At 38.6% G+C, this 20,589-nt stretch overlaps 1 protein-coding gene across 3 annotated transcripts in view; it reads right to left on the bottom strand.

Moving 5' to 3' along the window:
- ITCH (itchy E3 ubiquitin protein ligase) overlaps window positions 1-20,589 on the bottom strand; it is a 126,086-nt gene that overhangs the window by 55,967 nt on the left and 49,530 nt on the right. For all 3 annotated transcript variants that reach the window (XM_060188659.1, XM_007522667.3, XM_060188661.1), the window contains 4 exons: window positions 13,716-13,857; window positions 8,511-8,635; window positions 6,322-6,459; window positions 252-297 (listed from right to left, as the gene is read on the bottom strand). In XM_060188659.1, the coding sequence (XP_060044642.1) occupies window positions 252-297; window positions 6,322-6,459; window positions 8,511-8,635; window positions 13,716-13,857 (451 nt within the window). The remainder of the gene's footprint in view (window positions 1-251; window positions 298-6,321; window positions 6,460-8,510; window positions 8,636-13,715; window positions 13,858-20,589) is intronic.

Here is a 20,589-nt window from a genome sequence, read left to right as displayed (position 1 = left end):
GAAAGTGGTAGTAGTGAGTGACTGTTTTATGGACAGTAAGTTACTATTCTGGGCAAGAAGCTAGTACTTGGTTAGTTCAGAGGAAATGCAGTTAGATAAGCTATAAAATCAGAACCGTTCCTAAGTATTTTCTCACTTTGAGCTCTGAAATTTTTTTAACATTCACTTATATTTATATAATAACACCAATATTTATTCATTCTTTCTTGTTTCTTTCTGCATTCTGTGATAAGTATTAAGTAAACTTTTACCTTGTTTCATCCTTGGGTCTGGAGCCATCATCATTCTGTGAAGCACCTTTAATAGCAATACAATTTAAACAAAATAGTATGTAAGCAAATCCCGTTACAAAATGTCTATTTAAAATATAGCTAAATTCCAACATATTTAACTAACAGAAAGGTGTGGTTAATGTTCATGATTAAAATAATAAATCAGCAATACCAAAGTACTTTAATACTGTGGTGTATTAAAGAGATAATCTGTAGCATACTCTTTAATACTGTGGTGTATTAAAGAGATAATCTGTAGCATATCACCCATGAGTTAGTTCTGCCTCTTTTGAAATATATTTTTGCTTGATTGTAATTCAGATCTCGTATTTTTGCCATCTTCTGTAGTTCAAATGTCATACATGTCACATTACCAGCAGGGTGACAAATATAAGTTTCAGAAAACCCAATAACATCTCACTTTTATAAGTGCCTAGAAAAGCCAGATGCTGGTGCACCAAGTTAAGTGCCCAAACTATAAGAGCCTAAAAAATAGCCTAAGATATTCAAGATAGCCTAAGTGACGGCACACCTGGTTGAACATACACACTGCCATGCTCAAGGATTCAAGCCCCAGTCTGTGTGTGTGTGCGCGCGTTTGTGTGTGCATAAAGGGGGAGGCAGAGCCAGAGGGAGAGGGTTAGTGATACTAAAGTGCTGGAACCCACTGCAGTGCAACAGGGGTGGGGGCAGGCTTGAACCTGAGCAACATGCATAGCAAAACAGGCACATGATCCAGGTGGGTTATCTCTATCTCCTAAGGATATAGAATAGAATAACAACAACAACAAAATTGGATCGAGGAGTACACACAGTGGAATCACACAAGTTTGAGTTTAGTGACTGTATGTATGAATACTGTAATAATGTTCACACATCAAAATATTATGTGTACTTACACTGTAATAACTTCACATGATAGGGGCTAGGTGTTGGCACAACTGGCGAGGTGCACATATTACAATGCACAAGGAACCAGGTCCAAGCCCCTGGTCCTCACCTGTAGGGGGAAAGCTTCACAAGTGGTGAAGCAGGACTGCAGGTGTCTGTCTGTCTGTCTCCCTCTCTATCTCTTCTCCCTTCTCAATTTCTCTGTCTCTAGCCAATAATAAACAAATAAATTCACATGATAAAAAGGTGGGGGTCACTATGAAAGAACAACAATTTACTAGGTGGAGGCTACTCCTACAGAGCAGTACATCAAAGTAATCCTAAATGTAGATAAAACATTAAGCTTGTAAGCATGAGGTCCAGTACTGCATGTGCCACTGTGATAGTATGGTATTCTCTCTCTTATTAATAAATAAATCTCAAAACAAAACAAGTCAATTAGGGGTAGACAGTATAATGGTTACATAAGAGACTCTCATGCCTGAGGTTCCAACGTCTCAGATTCAATCCCCCCACCACACAATAAACCAGAGCTAAGAAGTGCTCTGGTTTAAAAAAAAAAATTACCTTTTACAAAACAAATGAATTGCCAACAGAAATCAGTCACAAGTGATCTAGATAACACACCCTAGATTTTAATACTGGGCATTCTTTGAGGTCAAGTCTGAAGTGCCTTCTGGAATCTACTCACAGCACAGAAGCCTTCATTGGAGTGTTTCTAAGGACCCACATCTGAGAAGTGGCCCCTCCCTCTTGCAAAGGGAAAATGCAGGGAAACCCATAGTTGCTACCTAATCAACTCAAAGGTCAGTCACAGTTTGAAAAGTCAGAACTGAGGGTCAGAAATGGGGGGTCAGGTGGTGGCATACCTGGTTAAGTGCACATACTACAGAGCACAAGGACCTGGGTTCAAGCCCCTGGTTCCCACCTTGTAGTAGGATAGCTTCATGAGTGGTGAAGTAAAGTTGCAGGTGTCTCTTTCTGTCTCTATCTCCTCCCAATTCCTCTGTCTCTATCCAGTAACAAACAAACAAACACATACACAGTGGTTCAGTTAAAAAAAAAGGAAAAAAAGTCTTAAGGGGGCCAGGAGATAGTGCACCTGGTTAAGCAGTCACATTATAGTGCACAAGGAACAAGGTTCAAGCCCCTGGTCCCCATCTGCAGAGAGAAAGCTTCACAAGTGGTGAAACAGGGCTCTTACTTTCTATCATGCCCCCTCCTCTCTCAGTCTCTACCCAATAATAAATAAATAAATAAATTTGTTTTTTTTTTTTTTTTAAGTCAGAATTGTTCACTCCCCCACACCACCATAAGCCAGAGCTAAGCAGTGCTCTGGTAAAAATACATAAATAAATAAATCAGAACTGTGGTCTTTATTACCTTTACCATTAACCAAATTATATACTGAATATTATTAAGATCTCCCAATAAAAATTATGCAAATGGTTTGAGTTATAAAGTGAGACTTGTCAACTTAAGGGTGACAGCAGGCTTGAGATCAAACCTGATATAAAGCCTCAGTTCATTTCCTGGTGCTGCATATTAAATAGTATGAAAGCCATTGAAATACAAAATATATAATGAATAAAAATTAATACCTGGGTTTCAATCTTGACTAAGTTTTTGTGGTCCTGGGTATAAAAACCCTCAGTGTCTCATTTTCCTTAAGGCAGGTATAAAATTATATAGTTGTGATTTTTAAATGAGAAAGATAATATCTAACATACCAAGTGACTGACATATGACAAGCATTCAAAAACTAGCAGCAAGATATTATATCTGACAACTCCAACCCCAAAGTCCATTGTGACTTCGAAGTATAAAGCCTCTCTCTACTGAAAGAATCAGATTAAATTTTGTAATTTCTTTCTTCTTAACCAAGCACTACTAACCCCTGGTTTATGGTGGTGTTGGGAGACTGAACCTGAGGCTTTTCATGTCTCAGACATGAAAGTCTTTGTGTATAGCCACTATGCTATTTTCCTAGTCCTATTTTCCTTCCTAAGTGGAAAAATGGTGGCATACATGTCAAATTTACTTCTGAAGAAAATAAAAACCAAAATCATAAATATAAATATGCAGTTTAGATTCCACCCTGAAAAATAAAGACTGATGTGCTTTTTTGTATTTTTTAATTTATTTATTTTGGATAGAGACAGAGAGAAATTGAGAGGGAAGGAGAAAGGAAGGAAGGAAACAGACCTGCAGCACTGTTTCCACTGCTCATGATGCTTTCCCCTTGCAGATGGGGGAAAGGAGGCTTGAACCCGGTGCTTATGAACTGTGTGCACTCAACCAGGTATGCCACCACCATTCCCCTTATTTTTGTTAATTACTAAAAATTCTGGGCAGGGAGCTCACCCAGTGGAGTATACAGCATATACCTGCCCACGCAGAAGACCTGACTTCAAGCCCCAAAACAATATGCAAGCATAACAGCACCAGGGAAGTGTCACAGGTGGAAGAGTCATGTGGTGGTGTCTCATTCTCATGTAGTATCTTGCAAAATTCCAATTTACAAGGGAAAAAAAAAATCTATTAGGTTGTTAGAAGTCATGATGTATTTTTTTTCTGTTTTGCTATGCAAAAATGCACGAGTTTTCTGACAGCCCAACACTGTAGAATTTCTGTATATAACAGTCAATGAAAATGAATGTATCAACTCTGAAACAGCATAGTAGTTTCAGAAATGTCTCTGCATACTCATTAACACCAAAGAATTGAAATGGAAGTACACCAGAACTATCCAGGTTTCAGATGCTACCATGATGCCAACCGGATGTCCTTGGACAGACGACACCACCAATGTGTTCTGGAGCTCTGATTCCCTAGAACTCTGTCCCTCTAGGGAACTAGAGAGACAGGCTGGGAGTATGGATTGATCTGTCAACACCCATGTTCAGTGAGGAAGCAAGTACAGAAGCCAGACCTTCCACCTACTGCACCCCATAATGACCCTGGGTCCATACTCCCAGAGGAATAAAGAATAGGGAAACTGTGGTCCGGGAGGTGGCACAATGGACAAACCACTTGACTCTCAAGCTTGAGGTCCTGAGTTAAAAGCCCTGGCAGCACATGTATCAGAATGATGTCTGGTTCTTTCTCTCTCTCTTCCTATCTTTCTCATCAATCAATAAATAAAATCTTAAAAAAAAGAAACTTTCTTCTAAAACAAAAAATAGGGAAGCTATCAGGGGAGGGGATGAGATACGGAGTTCTGGTGGGGGGAACTTCCCTTATCCTATGTTTTTTTGTCAGTGTTTCCTTTTTGTAAATAAAAAATTTTCAATAGTAATTTTTTAAAAGTCATGAGGCAAGTAGCCTGGGAAGTGGAATAGTGGATAAAGCTCTGACTTAGACATAGGGTTTTTTTTTGAGTTTGACCCTTCACAGGGCATGTGCAAGAGTAATGTTCTGGTTCTGTTCCTCTCCCCTTCTCCCTCTTGCTCATGAGATAAATAGGAAGTAGACACTTTCCAGAATAGAAACAAAAGAAAAGCACCTGACAGCTGCAAACTTTCATAATTCAGTTTCTATCTAAACACAAAAAGATATTGTCAGACTTATCAAGAGAAAAATTAACTTGCTCTTTAACTTGGGTCCTTACAAATCTATGTTCCAAGTGAAAAATATATATATGCCTAAGCTAGGGAAATAATGAAAAAGAATTTGCTAAACAGTTTTGAGAATGCCAGTTGTGCAGGCACTAACTCAGTCGCCATCAAACTTTTTTCTTGTTTCCAGGGTTATCACTGGGGCTCGGTGCCTGCACTATCAATCTACCTGGAGGTCATTTTTTCCATTTTGTTGCCCTTGTTATTGTTGTTGTTATTGTTGATAGGACAGAGAGAATCTGAGAGAGATGGGGAAGGCGGGGGGGGGGGGGGGGAGACAGACACTTGCAGACCTGTTTCACCACTTGTGAAGTGACTCCCCTACAGTCCCCTTGCTGGTGAGAAGCCGGGGACTTGAACTGGGACCCTTAGACGGGTCCTTGCACTTGGTGCCACATGTGCTTAACCCACTGTGTTACTGCCCGGCCCCCCCAAACTTCTTTTAATCACAGCTCATATTCATTTCCTTTAACAAATAATAGTAAATTATACATTGTTAAGATAGCACACATAACAAATTGGTATTGTCATTATTCTAATAGAGAATCAAAATTCTTGTACAGAAATACAAGAGGAATGATAAATGTATTTCAGCTTGTATTAGCTGTCTTGTTCTTTAGAGAAATTGCAAGTCAAATTTAATGTGAACCCGAAAATGAAATCTCTGTCATTAGTGTGACATCAGATATGCCACGTTACTGCCACTGTTGGCAGACAGGCTAGTATAATATCTTCTTTTTAATGAAGCATCCTTCTTGGATTGCCTTTTTTTTTTTTCTTTCTCTTTTCTTTTTATTTGATAAGACAGAGAGACACTATGGGGTTGGGGAGATAAAGAGAAGACTGATAGATAGATAGACAGACAGAAAGACAGACAAATAAGGAGAACTATAGCACTATTTCATCTGGGGAAACTTCCAGGTGGAGGTATAGCATAATGGTTATGCAAAAAGACTTTCATACCTGAGGCTTTCAAGTCCCAGATTCAATCCCCCACACCGCCATAAGCCAGAGCTGAGCAGTGCTCTGGTTAAAATAAATAATAATAATAATAAACCTTCCTCCCTGCAAAGTGGGGATTAGGGGCTTAAACTGAGATCCTTATCATAGTAGAATGTGTGCTCAACCAGGTATGCTACCACCAGGCCTTAACAACAAATTTTTTTTAACAAGTATTTACTCATAGAAACAATTCACTGGAAAGAAAACATTTAAAGTTATCAATGTCTCTTTTAAAAGTAATTTCTTTAATATGAAAAGAGAATAGCAATAATTACAGTAGCAATAATTACAATAGCAATAAATACAACATACACTGGCTGATGTAAGAATTATCACTAAAGACTGTATATAGAAAGTGACTACATAACCCATATCTGTGACCTTGGGAGAACTATTGTAGTTTCCAATGGAGGGAATGGGGATACACCACTCTGGTGGTGGGAGTGATGCAGAATTATTCCCATTACCTCATAATTTTGTAAATTAATATTAAATCAGTAATAAAAAATAAAATTTATGGGGAAAAAAAGGCTACTTACTTTCTGAACATGTAGTTTCACCATTGGTAACAACTTCTGACTCTAACTGTAGTCCATCAAGACAAATTGACAAATCTCCTATTGTCTCTGTTGGCTCTTTGTCACCTATAAGCTGTAAAGTCACAACTACTTCCTCAACTGAAAAAAAAAATTGTCAGAAAATGATCACATTTTGAAATGCTATTCTCACTGTTAACTAATGCCACAAAATTACATTTATATGTAGACATTTTTTTCATATATTTCATTCAAGGTTTCAGACTTTTTAACATCAAATCATTTAAAATAGGACAATATTTGCTAAAGCTTAATATATAAAGCATAAAATATAAAAATAAAATAAAGCATAAAATAGTTCAAAGTCATATTCATTCCATCTTTATACAAAATAAGTCAGCATTATAGCAAGATTACTCATCAATGTGTCTAATTATACTGAGTAGAAACACTGACTAAAGTATTGAAGCCTGAATACATATAGACAGTTATAAATAGTCAACCCATATTTGTGATCCTGGGAAAACTAATGCAGTTTCTTTCTTTTTAAAATTATCTTTATTTATGAATTGGATAGAGACAGCCAGAAATTGAGAGGGAGAGAGAGAGAGAGACCTGCAACCTTACTTCACCACTCACAAAGCTTTCCCCCTGTAGGTGGCGACCAGGGACTTGAACCTGGGTCCTTGCATACCGTAACATGTGCACACAACTAGGTGGACCACCACCCACAGTCCCCTAATGCAGTTTCTTTTCTTTTCTTTTTTTCTTTATTAGGGGATTAACGTTTTACATTTGACAGTAAATACAATAGTTTGTACATGCATAACATTTCTCAGTTTTCCATACAACAATACAACCCCCACTAAGTCCTCTGTTATCCTTTTCCAGGACCTATACACTCACCCCCACCCACCCCAGAGTCTTTTACTTTGGTGCAATACACTAACTCCAGTTCAGGTCCTAACGCAGTTTCTAATGGAGAGAATGGAAACACAGAAATCTGGTGGTAGGAAATGTGTTATGTTAAAATCACTAATGAATTAAAGAGAGAGAGGAGAATTGAAGCGTAACAGGCAACTAAACAGTACATGTGGGACCGCTATGGGATCGATATAATCCCCAACATAAGATTAAAAACATCAGAACAATGCTCTGCTTTTCTCTCTCTTTCAAGTGAGGTGGGGGATGGGAAAAGAGCCTAGGTTCATTCCTGGGACCATTTAAAAAAATAAAATTATATCAAAATTCTAAATGAGAAATAAATTTTTTAGTATGTTTTTAGATAGCCAGCGGTGGAAAAAGTTGTTTTAAAATCAAAACCAGCATGTTTCAAATTCTTATGTACCTATAATATACATCTACAAGCTACTCTGGTATATGGAATGCTTTGAATAAAATTTTCTTAAGAAGCAGCAGGTACAAAAAGGATTGTGTATCCTCAAAAGGAGATTAATTCCCCAATCAAAAAAAGTATCCTTACTAACATAAAAAAGTATCTTTATCACCAAAGATAGGGATGAGATTACTTCATAAACTAACTCTTTGGCCTCCTTACTAATCTGCATGCCTAAATCTTCGTGCCAAAAAAGTTGGAAGTTATAGTCACTATGCTAGGCGTTTATTACATACCTATGGGGGCCCCATATAAAAGAAACTAAATTTTTCTTCCCCCAGTCATCTATCTTGTATCAATTTAATTATCAGTCAGTTAAAGAACTCTAAGGAGCATAAAGGAAAGATGTGTTGCCCCCACAATGTACGTATTAATAAAGCATAACTATCTAACATAAACAAATCAAAAGCATTTGGAAAGCAAACATCAGACCTGAAGTCCCAGGTTCAATCCCTGGTATCTCCATAAGCTAGAGCTGAGTCCTCTCATTAAAATAAGTATTTTTTAAAAGAAATATCAAAATATTAGCCATATTCAACTTGATGAAGGTGTATTCTGTTTCTCTATCAGTGAGTATGAAGTAGCTTTAAATGTACATGCTCTAAATACTGAATTCAAAATGAATGGCAAAAGCTATGTTATTTATGTTCAACAGTTTAAGGTTTTTCTCCCTGTTAATATCATTATCAAGTAAACTAAAAAACAAATAGTGAACATAGTCATTCTGCATTTTTGGCAGATGAATTTCTCTTAGAACAACAGCTGAGCACAGTTTCTACCAGTTTTACATACATACGTTTCATATTGTTTGACTTCAAAGTTTCATAGATATCTAATGCAGCAGTTCCCAACAAAACATCAGATTTCAGTGTCTGGTGACTCCATACACGAAAATGTAATTTACTCACAGGGGTGACAATACTAAGAGTGAAAAAGATTAAAAAAAAAATTACTTTCATTAAATATTACAATGCAATCCTAAATAAATTATAATTGTTATTATCCAAAAACTAAAGATGACTATGCTAAGTGAAATAAAAGGTGAAAGAAAACTACATGATAGTTTTGCTCATATGTGGAATAGAAATGACTAAAACAAATGAATTTGCAAAAAAAAAAAAAACACATAAAAATTGTTAACTAAACCGTCACTTAGACTTTGTGAGAATTATTATAAATGGTTACAGGGATGGGATGGGGGAACTTCGGTGGAGGTGGTGGTGACTTAACACTCACCATGTATGGGTATGAAATCATATCCCTGAAACCTTTTAATTTTGCAAAACTGTTAAATCACTAACAAAAAAGGAAAAAAAGTTTGAATATCTAAAATCTCCCTGTGGGGGCCAGGCAATAGCGCAGTGGGTTAAGCACATGGCGGACTAGTGTAAGGATCCTGGTTTGAGTACCCAGCCCCCGACCTGTTGAGGGGGGGTTCGCTTCACAAGTGGTGAAGCACGTCTGCAGGTGTTTTTCTCTACCCCTCTGTCTTACCCCCCACTCTTGATTTCTCTCTGTCCAATCCAACAACAACAGCAATGGCAACAATGACAATAACAAGGGCAACAAAATGGGGAAATGGCCTCCAGAAGCAGTGGATTCGTGCTGCAGGCATCTAGCCCCAGCAACAACACTGGAGGGAAATATATACATAATAAAAATAAAATAAAATCTCCCTGTATATAGTTTTAGTTTTGTAGCTTACAGGACAGCAGGTATTACTTGTGTCAGAAAATCTTATAAAAACTATTCAATATATCTGAATGCTACCTGCCAACAGTCACTTCCACTTGAGACTGAACTATATAGTACAATTAACTTCATTCTTGTATCTTCACTAAAAGCAATATCACACATGCTAAAAACTATTAAAAGTTTTTTCTATAGTACTGAAACAGTGAATTTAGAAATGAAATTCTTTTTTTAAAAAAAAATTTTATTTATAAAAAGGAAACACTGACAAAACCATAGGATAAGAGGGGTACAACTCCACACAATTCCCACCACAAGATCTCCGTATCCCATCCCCTCCCCTGATAGCTTTCCCATTCTTTATACCTCTGGGAGTATGGACCCAAGGTCATTGTGGGATGCAGAAGGTGGAAGGTCTGGCTTCTGTAACTGCTTCCCAGCTGAACATGGGCGTTGACTGGTCGATCCATACTCCCAGCCTGCCTCTCTCTTTCCCTAGTAGGGTGGAGCTCTGGGGAAGCGGAGCTTTAGGACAAAATTCTTATACTACATGTTGGGTAGTATGCTGAGCTTCAGGTTACTGCATTTAAACTTCATAGAAAGCCTGAATGATAGAAATTGCCACCCTCATTTCCAGATATAAGAACTCATATTCAGAGAGGTCAAACAAATTGTTCACTGTCACTGTCACTGTCAGAAGATGGCCAATTGTAATTTAAACAAGAGCTTATCATTAAATTTAAACAGTTTGCCAACTAGCTATGATTTGAGAAGTACATTAGGTCCCCCAAATTTCACACTGACAAGAGGCAGTATCTAAGACTATTGTCAAATATAGTTTCATCCATACCATGCTAAGTGCCAAAGAACAATACTATTTAAAATGTTAATTTTTTATATTTATTTTATTTATTCCCTTTTGTTGTCCGTGTCGTTTTATTGTTGTAGTTACTGATGTCGTCATTGTTGGATAGGCCAGAGAGAAAAAGAGGAGGGGAAGACAGAGAGGAGGAGAGAAAGATAGACACCTGCAGACCTGCTTCACTGCCTGTGAAGCGACTCCCCTGCAGGTGGGGAGCCGGGGTTCGAACCGGGATCCTTATGCTGGTCCTTGTGCTTTGCGCCACCTGCGCTTAGCCCGCTGCACTACAGCCCGACTCCCAAAATGTTAATTTTTAACGTAAGTAACAAGAAGTTTAAAATGAAATGCAGAAAATCAATTTTGGAGTCAACAATCAGAAAAATCAAAATGTTCTACTTACCACACAGTCCTACATGAAAACAAAGTATAGAAATGATTCTAGTTCTTCTATACTTCATTCTCTTTACAACATGATCAAATTTAGTGGGAACATGTTCTTCCAGAACCTAGCTATATCTACTGTTCTCATCATCATATTTACACTACCATTTTAACAGTGATATGTAGTTAAAAAGTTTTTTTTTTGTTTCTTTGTTTAATTTCACCTTAACATTGTATTTGGTGGTAGGGCACAATTTTTTTAAAGATTTTATTTATATTTAAATTTTTATATTTATTTATTTACTTTCCCTTTTGTTGCCCTTGTTTTTCACTGTTGTTGTTGTTGTTATTATTGTTGTTATTAATGTCATAATTCTTAGATAGGACAGAGAGAAATAGAAAGAGGAAGGGAAGACAGAGAGGGGGAGAGAAAGACACCTGCAGACCTGCTTCACCATCTGTGAAGCGACCCCTGAAGGTGAGGAGCTGGGGGCTCCAACCGGGATCCTTATGCTGGTCCTTGCACTTTGCACCACATGCACTTAACCCGCTGCACTACCTCCCAACTCCCAATTTTATTTATTAATGAGAAAGATAGGAGAAAGAACCAGATATCACTATGGTACATGTGAGGCCAGGGATTGAACTTATGAGCTATGGTTGAGAATCCAATGCTTTATCCATTGCGCCACCTCCTGGACCACAGGTACAATGTGTTTTGTTGTTGTTTTCAGAAGTCTCTGATTTTATTTTTAGAAGAAGATATAATATAGGCAAAATTAAAGCATTATTTCTCTACGAGTCATGTAGCAAGTTGTAAAGGGGATGAAATAAGGGTTGATAGTTTAATTTTTACTTCAATTTGAGAGTACCAAGACTGAGTTTTTAAAACTCAATTATAGAGAAACATCTGGAAAAGTCTATGTAACAATGGAGACCAACTTATAAATGGAGGACAACCTGCTCCAACTTAAAATTTGAAAGGGTTAAGGGATAGCTCACTAGATTGGGCATGTGCCTTGCCATGCAAAGGGGTCCAGGTCTGAGCCACAGTATATGTGGGAACACAAAGCACAGCTTCAAGGAGGTTCTGTTACAATGGTGTCTGCCCAACCCCCTCTATCTGAAATGAATGCCATACTGAGGCCAGTAGAACTGTGTATGCATGAGGCCCCAGAGATGCAAAATTAGACAAATTAAATTAAATTAAAAGTGGTTATTCAGAAGAATCTGAGCTGTGTGCTTGCACAAAACCTCTGGATTCAGCAAAAGTACAACCATTAAGAGGCTACAATGAGTTGGTTTTTTTTTTTTGGCTTTATTTACTTATTTATTTATTTAGGAGAGGGATAGAAAACCAAAGAATTGAACTCAGGACCTCGTGCTTCCATGCTTTATCTATTGTACCACATCCCAGGCTGCAAGAGTTGTTTTTCTCAACTTTAAATCAAGGAGTTCAGTGTCATAAGTTGAAAAGTTTCAAAGTGTATACATGGAGCACAGACAGCACTTGGTAGAACTACTATTCTGCTAAACATCTCTAGTTACTATGAAGATTGTGAGCTTTTACAGTTTATTTAAATGTTTAATTTTTCGGTCTTGTATTAAGTTAGATTCAATCTCTAATAAGCTACTAATTAAAATAAGAAACAATGTTGAAGTAAATGCAGATAAACACATTACAATACCATTTTTGTAAAAAGGACTCAAGATGATCTTCAGAAACTAGCAAGATAATTTACCAGGTAGGAAGCATAACTTGCCGTGTGCATGGCCCAATTTTGAGCCCTAGCACCATACAGAATCTGATATGGCAATGAATGAAGTTTTAAACACTGTGGAGTCTTATTCCCTCTCTGTCTTATTTGAATGAAAAGTGGCCAAGAAGCAATTGGAAACGTGCATGTGTGAAGTCTTAGCTTGGGGGGGTGGGGGGGAGCGGACGATGACATAAAACAAGGTAGGAGATAAGTGGGAATAAAATAGCTCATCTGGAGGGTATACTCTTTGCCATACACATATATGACTCAGGTCTGAACCCAGCACCCACTGCACTGCAGAAATTTTAATGGTATGGTGTCTTTCCCTCACTCCCTGCCTGTGTTTCTCCCGTTATAGCTGAAAAACTGCGCCCAGAGCAGTGAAACACTAGTTAACAACAAAACCAAGCATAACTTTCAGAAGATTCTCAATTTTCACTTATATGTTCAAAAATAAAAGGATAATAAAATGCCTAGAACTTAAAAAAAAAATCTGTGCTATAAATAATATAGGGTGGTGCAGGAGCTGGTGCAGTGAATGAAGCACTGGACTCTCAAGCATGAGGTCCCAAGTTCAATCCCTGGCAGCACATGTACCAGACTGATGGCTGGTTCTTTCTCTCTCTCCTTTCTCATAAATAAATAAATAAATAAATAAAGTCTTTAAGAAATAAAGTTAAGTAATATCGGTATATCCATTTTATTTTGGCATTTGTCAGAACATTGTTCACGTAAGATGTGAAAAGATGAGTTTATAAAAGCTCCAAGAAGAATTTCAAATAACTCATCTCACCATTTAGAAACAAAACTTTTTAGTCACTGGTTTATTGCTCTATGGCAAAAAAAAAAAAAAGAATGATAAAATGATAAATAACAAAAGTATCTATATCTGATATAGTAGCAACTAGTTATATTTTAACGTACATCTGTCCCCCAAACCAAATGTTAAATTATTTTCAAAATCAGTTTAATAAGTTAACACAGCAGAACATTAGAAACCAACTGATGCATACATAATTACTAAAATAAATAACAGTCCACTTAGGCTCTTCTAGCTATGCTTCAGTAACAAAGGTGATACTTTCAATAATTCAACTAAACTAGAGAAGGTAGAGAAAAGGATAAACTAGAAAAAGAGAAGTATCTAAAATACAAAAGAGGACTAAAGGAAGGAGTATTAATGGGGCAGGGGAGACTAGGCGAGGCAGAGAAGAGTAACACGAAAACAAACAGGAAGCTATTCTAAAGTCGCATTTCTGCTCACCTATTACACAAAACATACTGTAGAAAATAATTTCAAACCTACACTGTAAGAGGTTGCTTCCATTTGGGACTATTCGTATTGTTGCATTTTTCTGTCTTCTTTGACTGTCCATCTACTGTGACTTCCACATAAGGACTTGGTCCAAACCAATTCTTTTTGTTCTCTTTAAGTTTTGCTGAGATAACTGAAATAGAAAATATTTCTACAATTAACATATCAGTCCACCTTTCAAACAAACTGAATTTCATAAATGTTATAAATATTGGGTAGGGCTTTTCTGTGGCTGTGAGGTTCCAGTGATACTGAGGGCATCAGATTTCGCTCTTCTGACTCTATGAATCCTCTCCCTCAACCCCCTCAATAAAATAGTTTGATCCAGCAAGCAAGCAAACAAATATTGGTTGGGGGAGATAGCATAATGGCTATGTGAATAGGCTCTCATGCTTAAGGCTCTTAGGTTCCAGATTCAATCCCCTACCCGACTACAAGCCACGTGATAACTGTCTTGTAAACTATCATTTTCACCCAATAAAGTAAGTTTGAGGTTTCGGAAAGGAAGATGGGGTAAGGAGTAGGGAGGAGAAGAAAAAAGGAAAACTGGCTGATGTGACAGAATATGATCTGGCAGTAAGGAAAATCTCTGAAAAGTACTTTTTTTGTGAGTGTGCCAGGGACTGAACTCAGGGCTTCATCTCTGTGATGTATCCTGTAACAACTCTAGACCTTGGGAAAGCACTTTTAAATAATCACCTATATAATAAGAAGCTATTCCTAAAAAGACTGAAGTAAAAGAGTTGAGCATTTCAAAGAGGCAAAAAAGCTTGGCATATCTGAGCGAAAGTATAGCTAACAGGGATAAAATTTTTAACTTTTAGTAAAGCTAATTAATTTGGCCTGTCAACATAAAAGATCTGTATTTTATTTTAAATTCGCTGGTAAGTCACTGGTGGGAGAGTCACAACCTAAGATTATTTTTTAGCATCCCATGTGTCACATTATTTAAGAAAGTTTCCTACATCATGCATGTGGAGATACTGACTCCTGAGTCTTCAACTCTGAGCCAGTCTCCTATGGCATATACTTAAGCTGCTGGACCCCAGCTGCGGGGGGGGGGGGGGGGGGAGGGGGGAGCTTCACACACTATGGATCAGTGCTGCACATTTCTCTCTTTCCCTCTCTATTGCTCTGCCTCTAGAAGGAAGGAAGGAAGGAAGGAAGGAAGGAAGGAAGGAAGGAAGGAAGGAAGGAAGGAAGGAAGGAAGGAAGGAAGGGGAGGGAAGGAAGAAAGAGGAAGGAGGAAAGGAGGGAACGAGGGAGGGAGGGAGGGAGGGAGGGAGGGAGGGAAGGAAGGAAGGAAGGAAGGAAGGAAGGAAAAGCAGAAGATGGTCACAGTAGAGTCACCTTACAGGCAGAGTCCCACTAATAATCTTGGTGGCAAAAATAAATAGTCACTGTGAAATTTCAACTGAAAGCATACTATTCAACATATGTGCTGGATTCCGACAAGTTGTCCCAGGTTATTAGTTGGGGCAGTAAGACTACAACAAAAATCAGATTGATAATCAAAAATAACTCTATTATTGTGGGAAAAGTAAATTGAGATATCGACCAAAATATGGGTTAAGTGGCTATTAGAGTCACCAATCAAAAGGTGATATAAACTATAGTGATGAGTATTATAAGAATACAACTAAGTATTTTCCAGTGACAGCCAAGAAGATTAGATTACATGAGGAAGATAGGGAAAAGAAAACAAGAATAACTCTTGGCCACCTGCCACAACTGGATGGAAACTGGTATCACTTAGAAAGATGGAAAAGATTTGGAAAACAAGTTTGAGGAGGGTAGTATTTACAGGAAATAAAAAGTTTTATAATTAGTTTATGAAACTGGAGCTATTAAATGGAAATACTAAGAAGTCTCAGAACAGAAAAAAATTCACAGAGATCAGAACTATCTATTTAACATGTATTAATGGGTTCTCATAATATTTAAAGAGCCAAATTTAATCAGACATTCCATGTCATTGTGCTCCTCCCATCCCGGCCCCCCCAAACATATAATAATCCATGTTTTTTTTAACTATATTTCTACTCTGGAGAACATAAAGAGTCGAAATAACTATGTCTATTGTATTTAAGTAGCTCTGTGATCCTCTGAAACTGATTAGACCTAAAACAAACAGTTAAACTAGGCCTGGCCGGACAGGAAGGAAATGATGTGTTGCCGGTGGTTTTTTAGGACTCAAGCTATTTTGCCACACAATCCTATCCAACTTCACTGGAATCATCTTGGAAAACTTTTAGTAGGGGCCAGGCAGTGGCAACCCGGTTAAGCGCTTACATTACAGTGTGCAAGTACCCTGGTCCCCACCTGCACGGGGGAAAACTTCACAAGTGGTGAAGCAGGTCTGCAGATGTCTCTCTCTCTCTCTCTCTCTCTCTCTGTTTCTTTCCCTTTCTGTCTCCTTTCCTCCCCTCTCCATTTCTGTTTCTAATAAATAAATAAAATATTTTAAAAATAAAACTTTTAGTAAGAAAATACAAGGTAGAAGAGAAAATAAGGCTGTTTTTCTATGTTCTGACATTTAAATATCTCAACACAACTCTTCTATGAAATATATATTTGGGGGCTGGGCTGTAGTGCAGCGGGTTATGCACACATGGTGCAAAGTGCAAGGATCCAGTTTAAGCCCCTGGCTCCCCACTTGCAGGGGTCGCCTCACAAGCAGTGAAGCAGGTCTGCAGATGTCTTTCTCTCCCCGTCTTCCCCATCTCTATCAATTTTTCTGTCCTATCCAACAATAGCAACGACAACAATAAAAATACAACAAGGGCAACAAAATGGGGGGAAATGGCCTCCAAGAGCAGTAGATTCGTAGTGCAGGCACTGAGCACCAGTGATAACTCTGGAGGCAAAAAATAAAAAATAAGAAATATGTGTTTCATCTTAACTTATATATAAGTTACACTCAGCCAAAGATCACTGCAGTGCTTGAACAGAAGAAATGAATTAAGTGTTCAAATCTCAAGGTCTGATTTCATAAAACTTTTACTATAACCCCAGTATTAGGACACAGATTAACATACTACTTACTGATATAAATGTAAAGTAATGTAGTAATTCAAATTATAGACTAGATGAAATCATAAAAATGTCCCTATAGGGGAAGGGTGGTGGTGCCCCAGGCTGAGAGCATGTTACAAATTACAAGGACCCAAGTTCAAGCCCCGCAGTCCCCACCTGCAGGGGAAAGGCTTTGCAAGTGGTGAAGTGGTAAAGCAGGGCTGCAAGTGTTTCTCTGTCTCTCTCTCTTTCTCCTCCTCCCCTCTCAATTTCAGGTTGTCACTATCTAATAAATAAAAATTAATTATTTTTCTAGTCCACTTGTCTAACAAATTACCAAGCCTGACCCCCACAGTATTCTGATCATCCTTAGCTGTTTGCTGCCTCTTAAGGGTCATGCACTTCAAGGCCATATATGTGCCACTCACACCACTCAGAGTGGTCCTCCTATTTTTCTTTTTCCACCCAATAAAATACTACTTTGGGGGTCAGGTGGTGGTGCACCCAGTACAGTACACACAATACCATGTACTGGGACCCAAATTCAAGCCACCAGGCCCCACTTGCAGGGAGAAGTTTCACAAGTGGTGAAGAAATGCTGCAGGTGTCTCTTTCCACTTCATTCTTTCCTCTTATTTCTCTCTGTCTCTGTGCACTGAATAAGTAAAATAAAATAAATAAATAAAATACTTAGAAAAATCCTAATTCTGAGAGACAAATGCTCCCATTTCTTAGATTGAATGCATATTAAAATCTAAGATGTTAAATTATCCCTGCCTTCATACCCCACAGTATTTTCATATTTATGGTTGGTTCCTTTAGCTTTTCATTCTGTCTTTGTGCCTCTCCCAGGTTTTTTTTTAAAATTTTTTATTTTAAATATTTATTTATTTATTCCCTTTTGTTGCCCTTGTTGTTTTATTGTTGTAATTATTATTGATGCTATTGTTGTTGGATAGGACAGAAAGAAATGGAGAGAGGAGAGGAAGACAGAGAGGAGGAGAAAAAGACACTTGCAGACCTGCTTCACCTCTTGTGAACTGGCTCCCTTGCAGGTGGGGAGCCAGGGGCTAGAACCAGGATCCTTAAGTCAGTCCTTCTGCTTTGCACCATATGCGCTTAAGCCGCTGCACTACCTCCTGACTCCCTCGCTCCCAGGTTTTTAAGACCTTCCAAAGATACACAGGTCTTCCCAAGACAGGTCAGTTTATCTTGTGGATAATTCTGAGACTTAGTGAGTTAGGAAGGACACCTGATTCCATTAAACTTGGCAGTAACTATTATATTACTCATTTGTTTCATATCTAATAGAATATTTGCTAAAGGGGAGTTGGGCAGTAGTGCAGTGGGTTAAGAGCACATGGCACAAAACACAAGGACCGGCGTAAGAATCCCGGTTCGAGCTGGCAGCTCCGTTCGAGCTGGCGGCTCCCCACTGGCAGGGGAGTCGCTTCACAAGTGGTAAAGCAGGTCTGCAGGTGTCTATCTTTCTCTCTCCCTCTCTATCTTCCCCTTCTTTCTCCATTTCTCTCTGTCCTATCCAACAACGACGACGACATCAACTACAACAATAAAACAAGGGCAACAAAGAGAGGGGGGATAAGACACCTGCTTCACTGCTTGTGAAGTAATCCCTCTGAAAGTGGGGAGCTGAAGGCTCAAACCAGGATCCTTACACTGGTCCCTGTGGTTTGCACCATGTGCGCTGAACCTGCTGCACTACTACCTGGCCCCCGTTTATTTATTTATTTTTTACCAGAGCACTGCTCAACTCTTATGCAAGGTACAGTGTATTGAATCTGAGACTTTGAGCCTTCAGGCATGATAAGTCTTTTTGAATAACCATTATGCTATCTCCCCTGCTCTATGTTTTATCAGTTTTTAAAATCCAGCAGAAGTTGTGGAAACTAGGACTTTACACTTTGGTAACAGGCATTTACATGTTTAAAGAAACTTTTTTATTTGTAAAGGCTGTCTCTCAGACTGTAAGAATGGGCCCAGATCTCTTACTCTTAACTAGAAGAGACCTTAACTTAAATCTGTCTAGCCTCTATGCCTTAGTTATTCTGTCTTTCCTAGTAGACTCTCATAAACAGCTTTCCCATTCCTGCCTACTCTCTCTACCCTCAACATCCTTTATCTTTGATGTTGCTTAGGTCTTAAGTTACTGTTCAGTTTTCCTGGGTCTCTCCCAGTTTTTTTTTTTTTTTTTTATGAGAGATCCAGAATGGACAAAGTTACAGTGATGGGACATATATTGGTAGTTGTAAAACATGTGAGACTAGTTACTGAGTATGGGATTTCTTTTTGGAGTGGTGAAAGTAGTCTAAATTGACTTATCATGATGGTTGCAGAATAGTGTGAATGCATTAAAAAAATTTTTTTTTATATTTATTTATTTTCCCTTTTGTTGCCCTTGTTGTTTTTTCGTTGTTGTTATTGATGTCGTCATTGTTTGCTAGAGAGAAATGGGGAGGGGAGGGGAAGACAGAGAGGGGGAGAGAAAGATAAGACACCTGCAGACCTGCTTCACCACCTGTGAAGCAACTCCCCTGCAGGTGGGGAGCCAGGGGCTCAAACCGGGATCCTTGCCAATCCCTGCGTTTTGCACCATGTGCGCTTAACCCACAGCGCTACCATCCGACTCCCTCTGTGAATGTATTATCACTGATAAGTGGTATGTGAAATGTCATGAATACAAGTTGGAGTGATAGCTTGCTGGGGGTAGGGGTGGTGGCGCCCCTGGTTGAGCACACATAACAATGCTCAAGGACTCAGGTTCGAACCCCACCTGTAGGGAAAAAGCTTTTCAAGTAGTGAAGCAGTGTTGCAGGTGTCTCTCTACCTATCACCCCCTTCCCACTCAATTTCTGGCTGTCTCTATCCAACAAACCAATAAAAATAAAGTAAAATAAAAATTTTTTAAAAGGTAAGCTTGCTGGATAGAATTCCTGCATTGCATAGGAGGTGACATGGCTAAGGAAGAAGCTTCCATGGAAAGTGCTGTGGTATCTCCCCAGTTTCTCTCTGACAATCTATCTGAATGGAAAATGTGGCTGGGCGTGGTGAAATCAGACCCTATCCCCACAAAAAATTAAAATTATAAAAATACAATACCAACTGCCGGGTTACTTAAGAAACTCACAGCTCCGGGAGTCGGGCGGTAGCGCAGTGGATTAAGCGCACGTGGCGCAAAGCGCAAGAACTGGTATAAGGATTCCGGTTCGAGCCCCCGGCTCCCCACTTGCAGGGGAGTCCCTTCACAGGCAGTGAAGCAGGTTTGCAGGTGTCCTCTCACCCTCTTTGTCTTCCCCATTTCTCTCTGTCCTATCTAACAACGATGACATCAATAATACCGACAATAACTATAACAACAATAAAAAAACAAGGGCAACAAAAGGGAAAATAAATAAATATATTAAAAAAAAAAAAGAAACTCATGGCTCCAAAGGAACAGAAGTACTAGACTAGGTATCAGAGGGATAAAGGGACCTGAAATCAATATTAACTCTTAGCACTGGGTTTACAGGAAGGTACTGTACAGGAAGGTACTATTTCATTGAAGAAACAGTTAATGTTAGAAACTTAATTTGCAAAACAAAGGACATCAAGCAGAAATTCACACCCCACCCCAAACAACCCCCTACCCCCATTCCTGCTTGCCCTTTGGCTTCACAGCTGAGAGCAGAGTTTTAGACCTACAACAAACTTTCTTTTAGAAAATCATGATCCAGGTCACAGCCCCATCCTACAGCCCTGGAACCAACCTCCAGGTTTTCAGTCCTTTCCTCTACCTGAAAAAATAGTCCCCAAAGAATGGGGCAGTAGATTTGAGCAGGGTTCCTGACTC

The sequence above is a fragment of the Erinaceus europaeus genome, chromosome 1, assembly GCF_950295315.1.
Source record: "Erinaceus europaeus chromosome 1, mEriEur2.1, whole genome shotgun sequence".
Classification (NCBI taxonomy): domain Eukaryota; kingdom Metazoa; phylum Chordata; class Mammalia; order Eulipotyphla; family Erinaceidae; genus Erinaceus; species Erinaceus europaeus.
The sequence above is the reverse complement of the archived record's forward strand: the minus strand, read 5'-3'. Positions and strand labels throughout refer to the sequence as shown.